The 16,502-nt window shown below is 35.7% G+C and overlaps 1 protein-coding gene across 1 annotated transcript in view; it reads right to left on the bottom strand.

Moving 5' to 3' along the window:
- The window catches only part of BRWD3 (bromodomain and WD repeat domain containing 3), a 134,863-nt gene that overhangs the window by 68,378 nt on the left and 49,983 nt on the right, over positions 1-16,502 (bottom strand). The window contains 3 exon segments of the mRNA XM_033201972.1: positions 3,079-3,300; positions 4,623-4,759; positions 4,762-4,782. Of these exon segments, the coding sequence (XP_033057863.1) occupies positions 3,079-3,300; positions 4,623-4,759; positions 4,762-4,782 (380 nt within the window).

Genomic DNA, 16,502 nt, shown 5'->3' with positions numbered 1-16,502 from the left:
GTAACCACTATTAGCATCATACCATTCTAACTAAATTTTGTTAAAAAAATACAAAACGTGGGAGAATAATATATCACTGATGTTAATAAAGACAGTCAATACACAAATAATAAAGAACATATAAAGAATACCAAAAGATGACTATTACTACAGAGAAAAATGAAACAGAAGGGAAGATACAGAGTTGCTGTGCACACAGTGGAGGGGGCTGGGGGGCGGTGGTTTACAATTTTAATCAGAGCAATAAGGTGGTCAGGTCTCCCTGAGAAGGTGACATGTGCACAAAGCACATAGAAACTGAGAAAACAAACTATGTGAATATCCAGGGAAGACTACTCCAGAGACAGGAAACAGTAAGAGCCAAGGCAGCCATGTACACCTAGAACATTCAAGAAAAGCAAAGTGGCCAGCAGTTAAGCAGAGTGAAAAAGGCAAACATGCAGTAGATGAGACTGAAGAGCACCAAGGAGGCTGAGAATACAGAGCATTGTGGAGACTTCAGTTTTAACTCTGAGATTGGAAGCTACTGATGGTCCTGAGCACCAGTGACATGATTTAACTGCCATTTTAAAATAACTTTGTCTGTTAAACTGAGAGATTAAACTGGGGCAGGGGAAAGGGAATGGAAGATGCAGGCAGATCGGTTAAAAGTCTATTTCAATAATCTAGACTACAGATGATAGTGCCTTAAAACAGGATAGCAATAATAGAGGTCATGAGAATTTGCCAGATTCTAGATACAGTTTGATGGTAGAACCAACATGACTTGCTGACAAGTTAGATACAAAGTATAAGAGAAAGATAAAAGGGATGACTACTCTGAGGAGTTGAAAGCAGGGTATTGCCATTTGTTTAGATGAAAAGGCTTGGGGAGATATGAGGAAGAAAAATTAGTTCAATTTTGAATATAATGAGTTTGAAATACCTAGTAGACATACACGTGATGATTCTAAGAAGATAGTTGCATAAACAAGTATGAAGCTAAAAGATAGTTCCTAAATGGAGATGGAAGTTTGAAATCATCAGTTTACAGATGAAATTCAAAACCATGAGATGACTAAGAGAAAGAGTATGATAGAAAGGTCTACAGATCTCTAAGGCACTACAATATGTAAAAGAAATGAGAAAAGGCTGGGCGCAGTGGCTCACGCCTGTAATCCCAGCACTTTGGGAGGCCGAGGTGGGTGGATCACGAGGTCAGAAGATCGAGACCATCCTGGCTAACACGGTGAAACCTCGTCTCTATAAAAATACAAAAAATTAGCTGGGCGTGGTGGCAGGCGCCTGTAGTCCCAGCTACTTGGGAGGCTGAGGCAGGAGAATGGCGTGAACCCAGGAGGCGGAGCTTGCAGTGAGCCGAGATCACACCACTGCACCCCAGCCTGGGCGACAGAGCGAGACTCCATCTCAAAAAAAAAAAAAAAAATGAGAAAATAAACTAGCAAATGAAACTATGAAAAAAACAACAGTACCATAAATATTTTTCATTATTTAGTAGTCCCTCCTTATCTGCAGAGGACACATGTCAAGACCTCCTATGGATGCCTGAAACCTTGAATAGTACCAAGCCCTGTTTTTTTCCTGTGCCTACATACCTATGATAAGCTTAATTATAAATTGGGCACAGTAGGAAATTAACAAATAATACCTAATAATATTGCTATAAAATTATAACAATATATTGTAATAAAAGTTACATGAATGTGGTCTCTTTCCCAAAGTATGTCATTGCACTGCATTCACCTATTTTCAAACTATGGCTGACGGTGGGTAATTGAAACCTTGGAAAGCCAAACTGCAGATAAGGGGGACTACTAAAATCAAATGATTTTTTTCAATGGCATATGACAGTATGTCCAAATTCCAGAAATAATCAGTCAGATATGATAGTGAGATCACAAGTAACTGATAATCTCCCAAATCAAAATCCATGAAATAATTTCAAATAATCAAAATTTTGACATGAACTTTTTCAAAGTCAACATACACTGAACCCAATTCTTGCTAGCTCCCCATAAAAAGATGACATATTATTTAAATAACACCAAAAAATGGCATACTTATTATTTCCTAAAGAATAAACAAAAGTAAATGGGAGTAATTATCTCCTCCAAAAGTGGTCTCTTTCTCCAAAGTGTAAAATTTAAGATTCCTCTGTTTTCCTCTCAATACAAAGAAGAGGACAAAAGTTGAGTTTCATTAGTTTTATTAAATAAAAAAATTTTAAATTATCCATGACTTTCACTACTAACATCTGGTAAAACCAGTATGTGGACAAGTATTAAAAGCAGCCAATATATTCTACATTAAAAATCAAATTGAGGCTGAGTGCAGTGACTCATGCGCCTGTAATCCCAGCAGTTTGGAAAGCTAAAGCCAGAGGAATTGCGCTTGAGTCCAGGAGTTTGAGACCAGCCTGGGCAACATGGCGAACCCCTGTCTCTACAAAAAATACAAAATTTAGCCAGATGTGGTGGCGCATGCCAGTAGTCCCAGCTACTCAGGAGGTGGAGGTAGGAAGATCACTTGAACCTGGGAGATGGAGGTTGCAGTGAGCTGAGATCCCGTTACTGCACTCCAGCGTGGGTGACAACAAAACAAAACAAAATAAAACACATCAAATTGAAATTTAAAAAAATCACTGAAACTAAGAATAAAAATTCCTCTCATATTAACCTAAACACAGACACACACATACTAAATCTGACTGGCGAACATCTTGCATTAAATATTAATACAAGGTATGCCAATATTCAAGTTAGAACCCATTATATTCTAACAGGAAAGAGTGTGCTCTTAAGGCATTTACAGGTTTTCTCCCTCCTTAACACACACAAATAAGATGTCTCATTCTATTTATAAGACTTTTTAAATCATCTTTTTACTTATTTTTTAAAAAAGAGAATCATATGAAAAAGGAACTTAAAAAAATACCTTGCTGCAGGGTAGGAGCAAAGTCCAGAAGAGAGCATTTTTCTCTTGCTATTATTTGGGCTATTATCTATACAATGTAACATGAAATCAGAGAATTCTCACCTTTATTACATATGTTCGAGGTAAATTTTACACTTTTCTTACCTGTATGGAAGTAATAGAAGCTGAATGGCCCTGAAGGACTGCAACGGGTGCACAAGTTCGAAGACACCATACTCTTACTACCTTATCACAGCTGCCTGCGGCAATAAGAGTGTTTTCATAGTTAACAGCCATGTCAGAAATTTCAGCAGAGTGTCCACGAAGTGTAGCAAGAAGACGTCCATCATCTGTAGCCCAAATTTTTACTAAACAGTCATCTGAACCCTATAGTAACAAAAGGACAATAGATTTATAATGAAGCAGAAATTCACCACAATCCCCCCACCCAAAAAACAGCCAAAAAGAAGATTTTATTAAATTACTTCTGTCTTTACTTTTTAGTCTCCTCTCTACATATAATAGGGATCCAGTAGCAAGTATAAATGATGTCCAAATGACAGCAATAACAAAGCATTTTTCAAAGTGACGATGGCATTTATGAAGAACTTTTCAAAATTACCACCAATCATGACAACTCAAGATATTTTAAACTCACTTCTTAGTGATTTGGCATTAAGCATTTTTACCATCATTTCTTTCTTTAGGCCTGACAGCCTTTTTTCTAAATTCTTTAAATATTTTTTCCACAAATTATTCAGAATTTAACCTAAAGTCTACATGCATTTCTCAGTAAACATAAGGCTAGCCGTAATGATTATTTCTGGTAAAAATATATTAAACTTCCTTTTGAGAATTTCAGAAGAGTGAACTGTAAAGAGCAATTCTACTCTACTACGGTAGAAAAGTTATTTAACAATTATCTGTTTATTAAAATATAGCATTCATCATCCTCATCATGATCACTAACATCCAAATACTTATGTGATGCATTTAGAGTCATTAAGTAATTAATGGAAGAGTCCAAAATAAACTCTAAGGTGTAATAACTTCCTGAATAACTTCCCGAATAACTTCCGCTTCATTCGTTGTAGCATACAAATATAAAAATAAAATGATGCTATTACCCACACTTCTATGTTAATACTAAAGCAATGAGACTAAGCTTTTTTTTCGGAAATACTGGTGTACTACAATTTTGTACTCAAAAGCATACAGTATTATCTGCTTAATAAAAGTTCAGCTTAAAAAATAAACAGTACTAAAACGAAGAAAAAGATATAAAAAATAGCTATAATCTTCATCACGGTGTAGTTCAACTATCTAATCAAAAAAATGGGATGAAATCATTATTTAGGCAAAACTGGCAGCAATTACACTAAGTGACACACAGAAGTGCGTTTTAATAAATGTTTGTTAAAATTGAATGAAATGAAATAGAGTACACTTTTTTCACATAAAGTAACCACTTCTAGAATATAAGGTCTTCTGAAGATTTAACTTTTTAAAATTAAACTTCCAAGAAACATTTTCGTTCACTCGTTTACTTATATAAAATGAGAAAAATTTTTCAGTTTCCACTCATCTTTTTCTGCACCCATATATCCAAAAAAAGTGAACTGCTTATAAAGCGCAATGCCATGCCATGCAGTCTGGCTTCAATTGTTGTAATTCTATATATGTTACCATATTATAAATTTTAAACTCACTGTAAAAATTCTTCTCCCGCTTCGGTCAAATGCTACACAGTAGACAGATGACAAGTGCCCCAGAATTCTCTTATGCATCTTAATGTGCTGGTAAGCAGATGAAGGGAAAATATGACCAAAGCGACTACATCCGGTAATTGCCTGGCAGAGGTGATATTCACTGAAAAAAATAAGAAATTAACTTAAAACTTAAAAGTGAAACTGATTTCATGAAATTAAGTCATAAATATTAAGATGAGACAAAACAGAGTACATATATTATAGTAATTCTGCCCTGTGAGAGTCTAAATTCCCTTACATAGTTCATGATTTTATGAACTTCAGTTTACTACAAGAAAGCACAAGAATACTCTTCCATTAAATCTCAAAGGTCTGATATTCTGCTTGGCTTACTGTGGTTTCTCAAGCACATTCTCATTTTGCCTTTCTTGGTATGTTATAGTCAAAGAGACTGTCACTTTAAATACATAGGTAAATCTTTCTATAACATGAAGAAATTTTAGAATAAAACTGTACTTAAGTATATTCCTCTAAAAAATTATACAGGAATTCATAAATTCTTATCCTACCTCCTCACACCTACCCACCACATGTATGACTGCTTCTAAAAATTCAAGAGTAATACAAGTAAAAAAAAAAGTATACAGTGAAAAGATAAGGAATCTACAATGTTACAAAGATTTTATGTTGCAAACAACCTAGGTTTTTCTATGGGTTATTTCCTTTTGCTTTCTGAATTTAGAGGCTCTCCCTCTAGTTAACAAGGAACTTTAAAAGCTTCATCTCCTATGAAGTCATTTTAGGTCCTATCTCATTTCTTTTTTCTTGTTCGCTTTGCCTTGTTCTCCATTTTCTTAAAAAATGACATAATATATCGTAAGTCTACACAATTCTTCTCCAAATACCAGGTGGATTCTGCTCATATCTAAAAAACAAATCTTGAACTCTATGTAAAACTTTACAGCCACCCACTTGCAGTGTGAACACCTTCATCTTCCCTTATACACTAAAAATGCTTAATACCCCACATAATATATTTTAATCAAAACATAGGCTCCCTATAACTTCAAAGGTCACCTTGAGGCAAAGTGACATTTTACCACACTGCATAAATAATACAGTACAAAATGAAAATAGCTTCATGTTCAAGCAGGGCAAGATTAAAGCAAGAACTGAGTTCTAGCTAGATTAGTATGATTAGAACCATGCCACAATCAAAAATATTAAATCTTTCAACATCTCACAATTGTAAGAGCAATGAAGTCTTTCTTTCAGGCAAAGGCAGATCCACTGGCCATTTTAACTGACAAAATGACAAAAAATGAATAATGAATAGCAAAATCAGTGACATGTTTAATATAAACAATTAGAACACATAAGAGACCTGAGTAGTTATGTAATACTGCAAGATGCTGAGTAAATAATGGGAGGAACTGCATAAGCATCAGTATCAGGCAAGAAGATTTCTTTTTAGCAGGTGTTACCATCTAAATCACAAGAAAATCCCATGACTCCAAGATAGGAAGGGCTGGTACCCTAATTTGGGACTTCAGAAAACTTCCTTCTCCAAAGAAACATTTCTTACTGCTCTGAGTTCCTTAAAACAATTAACCATTACTTCTGCTTGCTTTTATCTCTTCATACTTTGCAGGTAGATGCAGTGGAGACAGGTTATGGCAGGGCTTCTCAACCTTGAAATTATTGATACTCTCTGTTGAATGATTCTTTGCTGTGGGGACTTTCCATTGTAGGGTGTTTTGCAGCATCTCTCGCCTGTCCCCACTAGATGCTAGTAGGATCCCCCCTAACACTAAGTTATGACAAAAATATCTCCAGATGTTGTCTAGGGTAAGAAACTGCCCCAGATTAAAATCACTGCTTACAGTATAAAAGCAAAAAACATCATTACCAATAGAAGGAAAAAGAAAAAAAACAAACAAATAGAAAAGCAGTTTTGAGAAGGGGAGCTGCAGGAGATAGAAAGCAAATCCATGAGCATTGGATGCCTTTCCATTTATTTGAATCTTCAATTTCTTTCATCAATCTTTTATAGTTTTCACTATACAGCTCTTTCACCTATACTTAAATTTACTCCAAAGTACTTTCTTAGATCCTATCATAAATGGAATTGTTTCCTTGATTTCTTTGGATAGTTCATTGTTAGAGTATAGAAACAATGCAGACTGTCAAGTTAATTTTGTAATCTGCAACATTACTCAATTTGTATATCAGTTCTAAGAGGGTTCTTTTGGTGGATCTTTAGGGTTTTCTACATATAAGATCATGTCACCAGAAAACAGAAAATTTCACTCCTTCTTTTACTATATGGATGCATTTTGTTTCTTTCATTTTCTGGCCTAATTGCACTGGCTCAGACTTCCTATACTATATTGAATATAAGTGGGCATCTTCTTATTAGAGACGGGGTTTCAACATGTTAGTCACGCTGGTCTAGAACTCCTGACCTCAGATAATTCACCCACCTCAGCCTCCCAAAGTGCTGGTATTACAGGCATGAGTGGCCTTGCCGAGCTGAGACACATTCCTTCTATACCACTTATGTTGAGAGATTTTATCACGAATTTTGTCAAATACTGTTTCTGCATCTATTAAAATGATCGTGCGGGTTTTGCCCTTCATCTTGTTAATATTGTGCACCACATTTACTGAATTACATATCCTGAGCCAATCTTGCATCCCAGGGATGAATCCCACTTGATCACAGTGATTGACCTTTTTAATGTGCTGTTGAATTCAGTTTGCTAGTATTTTGTTAAGGATTTTTGTGTTTTTTTTATTTTATTTATTTTTTTTAGATCAAGTCTTGCTCATTCACTCAGGCTGTAGTGCGGTGGCACGATCTTGGCTCACTGCAACCTCCGCCTCCTGGGTTCAAGTGATTCTCCTGCCGCAGCCTCCCAAGTGGCTAGGATTACAGGGATGCATCACCATGTTGGCCAGGCTGGTCTCAAACTCCTGACTTCAAGTGATCCGCCCACCTCGGCCTCCCAAAGTGCTGGGATTACAGGCATGAGCCACCGCACCCAGCCTTTTGCACCTACACTCAAAAGTGATATTGGTCTTTAGTTTTCCCGTAGTATCCTTGTCTGAATTTGGTATCAGGGTAATGCTGATCTCTTAAAATGAATTTGAAAGTATTCTCTCCTCTTCAATTTTTTGGAAGAGTTTGAAAAACACTGGTGTAAGTTCTGCTTTAAATGTTTGGTAGAATTCAACAGAAAAGCCATTTGGTCCTAAGCTTTTCTTTGATGGAAGACTTTTTATAACCAATTCAATCTCATTATTTGCTATTGGTCTGTTCAGTTTCCACTTTCATTTCTGATTGTGAGTCTTTTGTTTTTTTCTTAAGTCTACCTAAAAATTTGTCAATATTGTTTACCTTCTCAACAAAACAACTTTAACATTTGTTAATCTTTTCTGTTGTTTTTCAAGTCTCTATTTTGTCTATTTCTGCTCCGATCTTCCTTATTTTTTCCTTCTGCTGAGGTTGGGCATACTTTGTTCATCTTTTTCTAGTTCCTTGAGGTTCAATGTCAATATTTTCTATCTTTTTTAATGTTTACTGCTATAAACTTACCTCTCAGGACTGTTTTTGCTGCATCCCATAAGTTTTGGTATGTTGTGTTTCCATTTTCATTTGCCTCAATTTCCCTTTTATTCTTCGACTCATGGTTTTTCAAAAGTAGGTTGCTTAATTTGCATACATCTGTGAGCCTTCCAAGATTCCTCCTGTTATTTTTAGTCTCATGCCATTGTGATTAGAAAAGATGCTTATATGATTTCAATCTCCTTAAATTTGTTAAGACTTGCTTTGTGTCCTAAAATATGATCTATCCTGGAGAACATTCCACATGTACTTGAGCTGAGATGTTCTACAAATGTCTATTAGGTCCAATTAGTCTGAAATGTGGTTTAAGTACAATGTTTCCTTATTGATTTTCTGTCTACATAATTTGTCCAATGTTGAAAGTGAGGTAGTGAAGTCTCCTGTTATTGTACTGGAGTTGTAGTCTCTCTCTCTCTCCCCTTCCCTCCCTCCCTTCAGTTTTTATCATATATGCCTTGTATATTTAGGTGCTCCAATGCTCCAATGTTGGGTGCATATATATTTACAACTGCCAAACTTCTTGATGAACTAACATTTCTATCATTACATGTGACGTTTTTTGTCACTATTCACTTTTTCAAGTCTCTTATATCTGATATAAACAAAACTACTCTGTTCTCTTTTGGATTCCATTTGTAAGGAATATGTCTTCCCAACTCTCTATTTTCAGTCTATGGGTGTCCTTAGAGATGATGAGCGTCTCCTGTAGGCAGCATATTATTGGGTCACGTTTTTTCATCCATTCAGCTGCTCAGTGTCAAAAATGTCCATTCTACCCAAAGATATTTACAGATCTAATGCAATCTCTATGAAAATGTCAATGACATTTTTCACAGAAATAGAAAAAGAAATCCTAAAATTCAAATGAAACCAGAAAAGACCCCAAACAACTAAAACAATCTTGTGCAAAAACAATGAGGCTAGAGGCATCATTCTCCCTGATTTTAAAAGGTATGATAAAGCTTATTTAATAGAAACAGCATGATACTGACATAGAAACAGACACATCAACCAAGGGAACAGGATACAAAGTCCAGAAATTAATCCAAGCATTTAAATAAAACAATATTCAACTTAGATTCCAAGAACACACAATGGGGAAAGGACAGTTTCTTCAGTAAGTGGTGCTGGGAAACTGGATATCCACATGCAAAAGAATGAAACTGAACCCTATTCTCACAACATGTACAAAAACCAACTCAAAATGAATTAAAGACTTAAACAGAAGATCTCAAAGAGTAAGGTTACTAGAAGAAAACATAAGGGAAAAGCTTCACAACACTGTTCTGGCCAATGATTTCTTGGGTAGGACTCCAAACACAGACAACAAAATCACAGACAAATGGGATAGTATCAAACTAAAAAGCTTCTGCACAGCAAAGGAAACAATTAGCAGACAGATGATACAACTCACAGATTGGGAGAAAACACCTGCATACCATCTATCTGATAAGGGGTTAATATCTAAAAATATAAGAAACTCAATAGCAAAAAAAAAAAAAAAAATGTAATTAAAAACTGGGCAAATGATCTCAACAAACATTTCTCAAAAGAAGACATACAAATGGCCAATGGATATACGAAAAAAAGCTCAACACTCCAGTCATCAGGGACATGCAAATTAAACGAACAATGATATATCACTTCACACCTATTAGAATGGGTATTATCAAAAAGACAAATACTAATTTGTGTTGGTAAGGATATAGAGAAAAGGATACGTTTTGCATACTGCTGGCAGCAATGTAAATTGAACATTTTGGAAAATAGTAAGGAGGTTCCTCAAGAAATTGAAAATGTAAATAGCATATGATCCACTAATCCTACTTCTGGATATATATCCAAAGGAATTGAAATCAATGTCAAAGAGATGTCTGCACTCTCATGTTCATTGCAGCATTAGTCACAATAGCCAAGATATGGTAGCAATCTAAGTGTCCATCAGATGAATGGTTCAAAGTATTTTATACATACACACACACACACAAACATACACACATACACGAACACCATTAAGTCTTATAAAGGAAAGAAATTGGAAATTCTGCCATTCACAACAACTTGGATGAAATTGGAAGACATTATGCTAAGTGAAAAAAGCCAAGCACAGAAAAAAAAATACTGCTTGATATCATTTATGTAGAAGCTAAAAAAGTTGCTCTCATAAAAACAGAGTAGAAAGGTAGTTACCAGAGGATACAAGGAAAGGAGAGGGGTAAGGAAAGGGGAGATGCTCATCAAAGGGCACAAAGTTTCAGTCAGACTGGAGCAATAAGTATTGAGATCTACTGTACTACATGGTGACCACAGTTAATAATAATAAAATGTCAATTTCAAATAATAATAAATAATAAAATGCGTATTTCAAAATTGTTAAAAGAATAGATTTGTAATGTTCTCACCACAAGAAAATGTTGGTGAGGTGATGGATATGCTAATTAATTTGGTTGAATCTTGTAATGTATACATAGATCAAAACATGACATTGTACACCTTGAATATACAAAATTATTTGCCAATAAAAATGAATAAATGAATGAAACAAACAAAAAGAGAAGGACAGCAAGAGCCAGAGAAAGAGAGGGGAAAAGTAAATACCTACCAGAAAGAAAATCCACTCATTCATCTAACAGATATTTGAGTTCTTTAATGGCCAAAGAAACACAGTTAAGTACATAAGCAAAATGCGTTTTTTTAAAACTATTTCATTATTCATACAAATTCATGGGCTATGTGTGCAATTTTGTTACATGCAAAGATTGCACAGTGGTCAAGGCAGGGTTTTTAGGGCATACAACACCCAAATATCATACATTGTACTCATTAAGTAATTTCTCAACATCCATTCCCCTCCCACAGCCTCACCCTTCTGAGTCTCCATTGTCTACCATTCTACTCCCTACATCCAGATGTACACATTTTGCAGCACCCACTTACGAGTTCATGAGAACATGTGATATTTGACTTTCTGTACCTGGCTTGTTTCACTTAAGATAATGACCTCCAGTTCCATCCATATTGCTGCAAATAACACGACTTCCTTTTTTCATGGCTGAATAGTACTTGATTATATACATATAGCACATTTTCCTTTTTTTATTTTTTTTAATTTATTTATTTTTATTTAAGTATTATTATTATTTTAAACACGATCTTGCTTTGTCGCCCAGGCTGGAATGCAGTGGCACTATCACAGCTCACTGCAGCCAAGACCTCCTGGGGTCAATTGATCCTCCCACCTCAGCCTCCCAAGTTGCTGGGACCACAGATGCGTGCCACCATGCCCAGCTAATTTTTTGCTGTTGTTTTAGAGATTGGGTCTCTCTATGCTGCCCAGGCTGGTCTTGAATTCCTGGGCTCAAGTGATCCTTTCACGTTGGCCTTCCAAAGCATTTTCTTTATCCATTCATCCACTGATGACACTTAAGTTGATTTCACATCTTTGCTATTGTGAATAGTGGCATTATAAACATACTAGTGCAAGTATCTTTTTGATATAATGATTTATTTTCCTCTGGGTTATATACCCAGCAATGGGTTTACTGGATTGAATGGACATTCTATTTTTAGTTCTTTGAGAAATGGCCATACTATTTACCACAGAGGCTGTACTTATTTATAATCCTACCAACAGTGTGTTAAGATTTCTTTTCTGCACAGCCTCACCAACATGTTTCTTTTTAATTTTTTTTTTTTATTAATAGCCAATCTGACTGAGGTAAGATGATATTTCATTGTGGTTTTAATTAAAATTTCTCTGATAATTAGTGATGTTGAGCATTTTTTCTTCCTTTCTTTCTTTCTTAAGATGAAGTCTCACTCTGTCACCCAGGCTGGAGTGCGGTGGCACCATATCAGCTCACTGCAACCTCCACCTCCCATGTTCAGGCTCCTGCCTTAGTCTCCAAGTAGCTGGGATTACAGGTGCCCACCACCACACCCAGCTCATTTTTGTATTTTTAGTAAAGACAGGGTTTTGTCACCTTGGCCAGGCTGGTCTCGAGGTCCTGACCTCAGGTGATCCACCTGCCTTAGCCTCCCAAAGTGCTGGGACTATAGGTGTGAACCATCGCACCCGGCCCAGCATTTTTTCGTATACCTGTTGGCCGTTTGCATGTCTCTTTTGAAGAATATCTATTTATGTCTTTAGCCACTTGTTAATGGGATTGTTTCTGAGTTTTGTTGTTGAGTGAGTTCCTTGTATATTTTGGTTATTAGTCCCCTATCAGATGGATAATTTGCAATTATTTTCTGCCATTCTACACATTCTATAGGTTATCTCTTCACTCTGCTGATTGCTTCTTTTGTTGTGCGTAAGCTTTTTAGTACTTTAGGACTTCAATAAGTCCCATTTGTCTATTTTTGTTTTTGTTGCCTGTGTTTTTCAGTTTTTTTTTTTTTTTTTTTTTTTTTTTAATGGCGTTTCACTCTTGTCACCCAGGCTGGAGTGCAGTGGTATGATCTTGGATCACTGCAACCTCTACCTCCCGGGTTCAAGCAATCCTCCTGCCTCAGCCTCCCGAGTAGCTGCGATCACAGGCGCCTGCCACCACACCTGGCTAATTTTTTGTATTTTTAGTAGAGACAGCCTTTCGCCATGTTGGGCAGGCTGGTCTTGAACTCCTGACCTCAGGTGATCTGCCCACCTCGGCCTCCCAAAGTGCTGGGATAACAGGCATGAGTCACTGCACCCAGCCTTGAGGTCTCACTCATAAGTTTTTTGCCTAGACCAATGTCCAAAAGAGTTTTCGCTGTTTTCCTCTATTATTTTTATAGTTGTGGTATTACATTTAAGTTTTTAATTCATTTTGAGTTGATTTTTTATATGGTTAGAGATAGGGGTCCAGTTTTATTCTGCTGCATATGAACATTCATTTATCCCAGCACTGTTTACAGAAGAGGGTGACCTTTTCCCAATGCATGTTCTTGTCAGCTTTGTCAAAGATCAGTTGGCTATAAATATGTGGATTTATTTCTGGGTTCTCTATTCTGTTCCTTTGGTCTGTTTGTCTATTTTCATACTCGTACAATGCTGTTTTGGTTACTAGAGACTTGTAATGTAATTTACATCAGGTAACATGATGTCTCCAGACTTGTAATGTAATTTACATCAGGTAACATGATGTCTCCAGCTTTGTTCTTTTTGCTCAGGACTACTGTGGCTATCTGCACTCTTTTTAGTTCCATATGAATTTTAAGGTTTTTTTGTTTGTTTGTTTTTGTTTTTTCTGTGAAAGTGATATTGGTATTTTCATGGAGATTACACTGAATCTGTAGGTTGCTTTCAGCAATATGATCATTTTAACAATATTGTTTCTTACAATCCATGAGCACAGGCTATTTTTCTATTTGTTTGTGTCATCTACAATTTCCTAAGTGTTCTGTAGTTTTCTATGTAGAGATCTTTCACCTCCTTGGTTAAATATATTCCTAGATTTTTGGTTTTTTTTTTTTTTTTTTTTTTTTGTAGCTATCATTGGCCTCTTGATTTTATCTTAGCTTGGTCTTTTTGGTATACAGAAATGCTACTAATTTTCGTACTTTGATTTCGTAACCTGAAACTTTACTGAATTCATTTATCAAATCTAGGAGTCCTTTGGAGGAGTCTTTAGCATTTTCTAGGTATAAGATCATATCATCAGCAGAGATCATTTGACTTCCTCTTTTCCAATTTGGATGCCTTTCATGTCTTCTCTCATCTGACTGCTCTCGCTAGGACTTCCATTACTAAGTTGAATAGGAGGAGTGAAAGCAAGTACTCTTGTCTTGCACCATTCTTAGAAGAAATGCTTTCAGCTTTTCCTCATTCAATATGATATTAGCTGTAGGTTTATCATATATGCCCTTTATTATTTTGAGATATGTTCCTTCTACGCCTAATTTGTTGAGGGTTTTTATCAAAGAGGAATGCTGAAGCCGGGCATGGTGGCTCATGCCTATAATCCCAGCACTTTGAGAGGCCGAGGCAGGCAGATCACTTGAGGTCAGGAGTTCGAGACCAGCCTAGCCAACATGGTGAAACCCCATCTCCACTAAAAATACAAAAAATTAGCCAGATGTGATGGCATGAACCTGTAATCCCAGCTACTCAGGAGGCTGAGGCTGAAGAATCGCTTGAACCCAGGAGGCGGAAGTTGCAGTAAGCCGAGATGGCACCACTGCACTCCAGCCTGGGCAACAGAGTGAAACTCTGTCTCAAATTAAAAAAAAAGGGTGGGGGGGAACACTGAATTTTAAGAAATGTTTTTTCTGCCATCTACTGAGATGATTATATGGTTTCTTCCTTGATTCTGTTTATGTGATGTATTTTATTTATACATTTGTATATGTTGAACCATCTTTGCATCTCTGGTATATTATCTTTTAGCTGTGCTATTAGTTTACTTTTAAAAACCCCTTTACAAAAAAAAGTAAAAATTGAAAAGAAAAAAGTGAAAATATTTACAAGATGGAAAAACCTTAATATTTTAAAATACATATAAAACTAATGAGCTATAAGAACACCATCAACAACCAAAAGATGATCTGGTAAAAAAAAGTTAATAGATAAGGCGCAATATATGAAATATAAATAATATGCTGACTCACAGAAAAGATACAATTATTTTGCCAGTTATCAAAGAAATTTAAATGAAAATGAGGCATAATTTTACACCTAATAAATCAGCATTTCTAAAAATTCAAAAACCTAATGTTAGCAATTAATACTTAAAACTGATATACACCTCCATTTCTAAAAGCACCATACAGTGACATGATCCCTTAGGAAAATAACTTGGCAATATATTTGAAGAGCCATGAAAATATGTACATCCATTACTCCACCTCTGGGCATCTATCCTGGGGACATAAGTGAGTAGCAAAAAACAGTAACATATATAAAATATTCAAAGTAGTACTATTATAAAGCCAGTGAATTAAAAACAACCTACAAGTCCAGTATCAAGGGAATGGTTAATTATATAAATTATGGAATATTTGATAAGACTATTACATTGGAATCAATAATATAAAAAGCAATGTGAAAAAAATTAGGGGTTACACAGCAAAAATATAAAATACAAAATTATGTGTACACTATTAACTATGTAAGTTTATGCACAAATGTATGGATAAGGACCATAAAGAAACAAAAAAAATGAAGTCAACTGCTTTGTGTTAAAAGAATGAGGAAATTTTTAAAATTTCACTTAATACTCTTAAAAATATGTTTTTATCTCAAACATACATTTTCTATTAGATTCTTCCCAATAGTAACTAACAGCTATTCAAGAAAAATCTAACATAATATATGACATATATCATTAAAAGCTCCTTCTCCGAGTTCAGTTTTTTATTTATTCATCTGGCACTGGAAATGGTGTCTATATATTTTTTCTCAGTCATTGTTAATACAACAGGTCTTAGTCTCTATACATTAAGAAATAATGTCGGCTCACGCCTGTAATCCCAGCACTTTGGGAGGCTGAGGTAGGCGGATCACCTGAGGTCGGGAGTTCAAGACCAGCCTGACCAACATGGAGAAACCCCGTCTCTACTAAAAATACAAAAATTAGCTGGGCGTGGTGGTGTACGCCTGTAATCCCAGCTATTCTGGAGGCTGAGGAAGGAGAATTGCTTGAACCCAGGAGCGGAGGTTGCGGTGAGCTGAGATGGCACCATTGTACTCCAGCCTGGGCAACAAGAGCAAAACTCCGTCTCAAAAAAAAAAAAAAGAAAGAAAGAAAGAATGTCAACACTCTCTTTTGCACGTATTCTCCATTTAGCCATTAATTTTCAGTACTGATTCTTGCTTTACTTACTACAGTAGCCTTTATTAGGAACATGTTCCCAAATGTTAATGGTTGATAATTGATTATACAGATACAATTGAAAAGTGTTCCCTTCTGACCAATTCATGAGTATTTTACTGGGAAGAACTGGATCTCATTCTTCTAGCATGAATATCATACTCTTCCTTGGGGGGAGGAAAATGCTCCAAATCATTTTTCCTTTTATCTAAAGTAACAGTTTAAAAAACAAACACATACATACGCACTTGCACACACAAACAAACATGCACAAGGCTACCACTGTGTTCTATCTAAATGTCTCTATCAAATGACACTGAGTGAATTGTTTCTTTTTAGTTTTAATATAAACATGATGCAAGTTTAGAGATGAGCAATTTAACTTCTGCTGTAAGTAGAATGAAGTATTAAATGTTAAGAAACAACTACAAATAAATGACCAAAAAACCCATACTCCTAGCC

This window comes from Trachypithecus francoisi, unplaced genomic scaffold, assembly GCF_009764315.1.
Source record: "Trachypithecus francoisi isolate TF-2019V2 unplaced genomic scaffold, Tfra_2.0 Lachesis_group6, whole genome shotgun sequence".
Taxonomy (NCBI): Eukaryota; Metazoa; Chordata; class Mammalia; order Primates; family Cercopithecidae; genus Trachypithecus; species Trachypithecus francoisi.
Note: the sequence above shows the minus strand (reverse complement) of the source record. Positions and strands in the feature narration are given on the sequence as shown.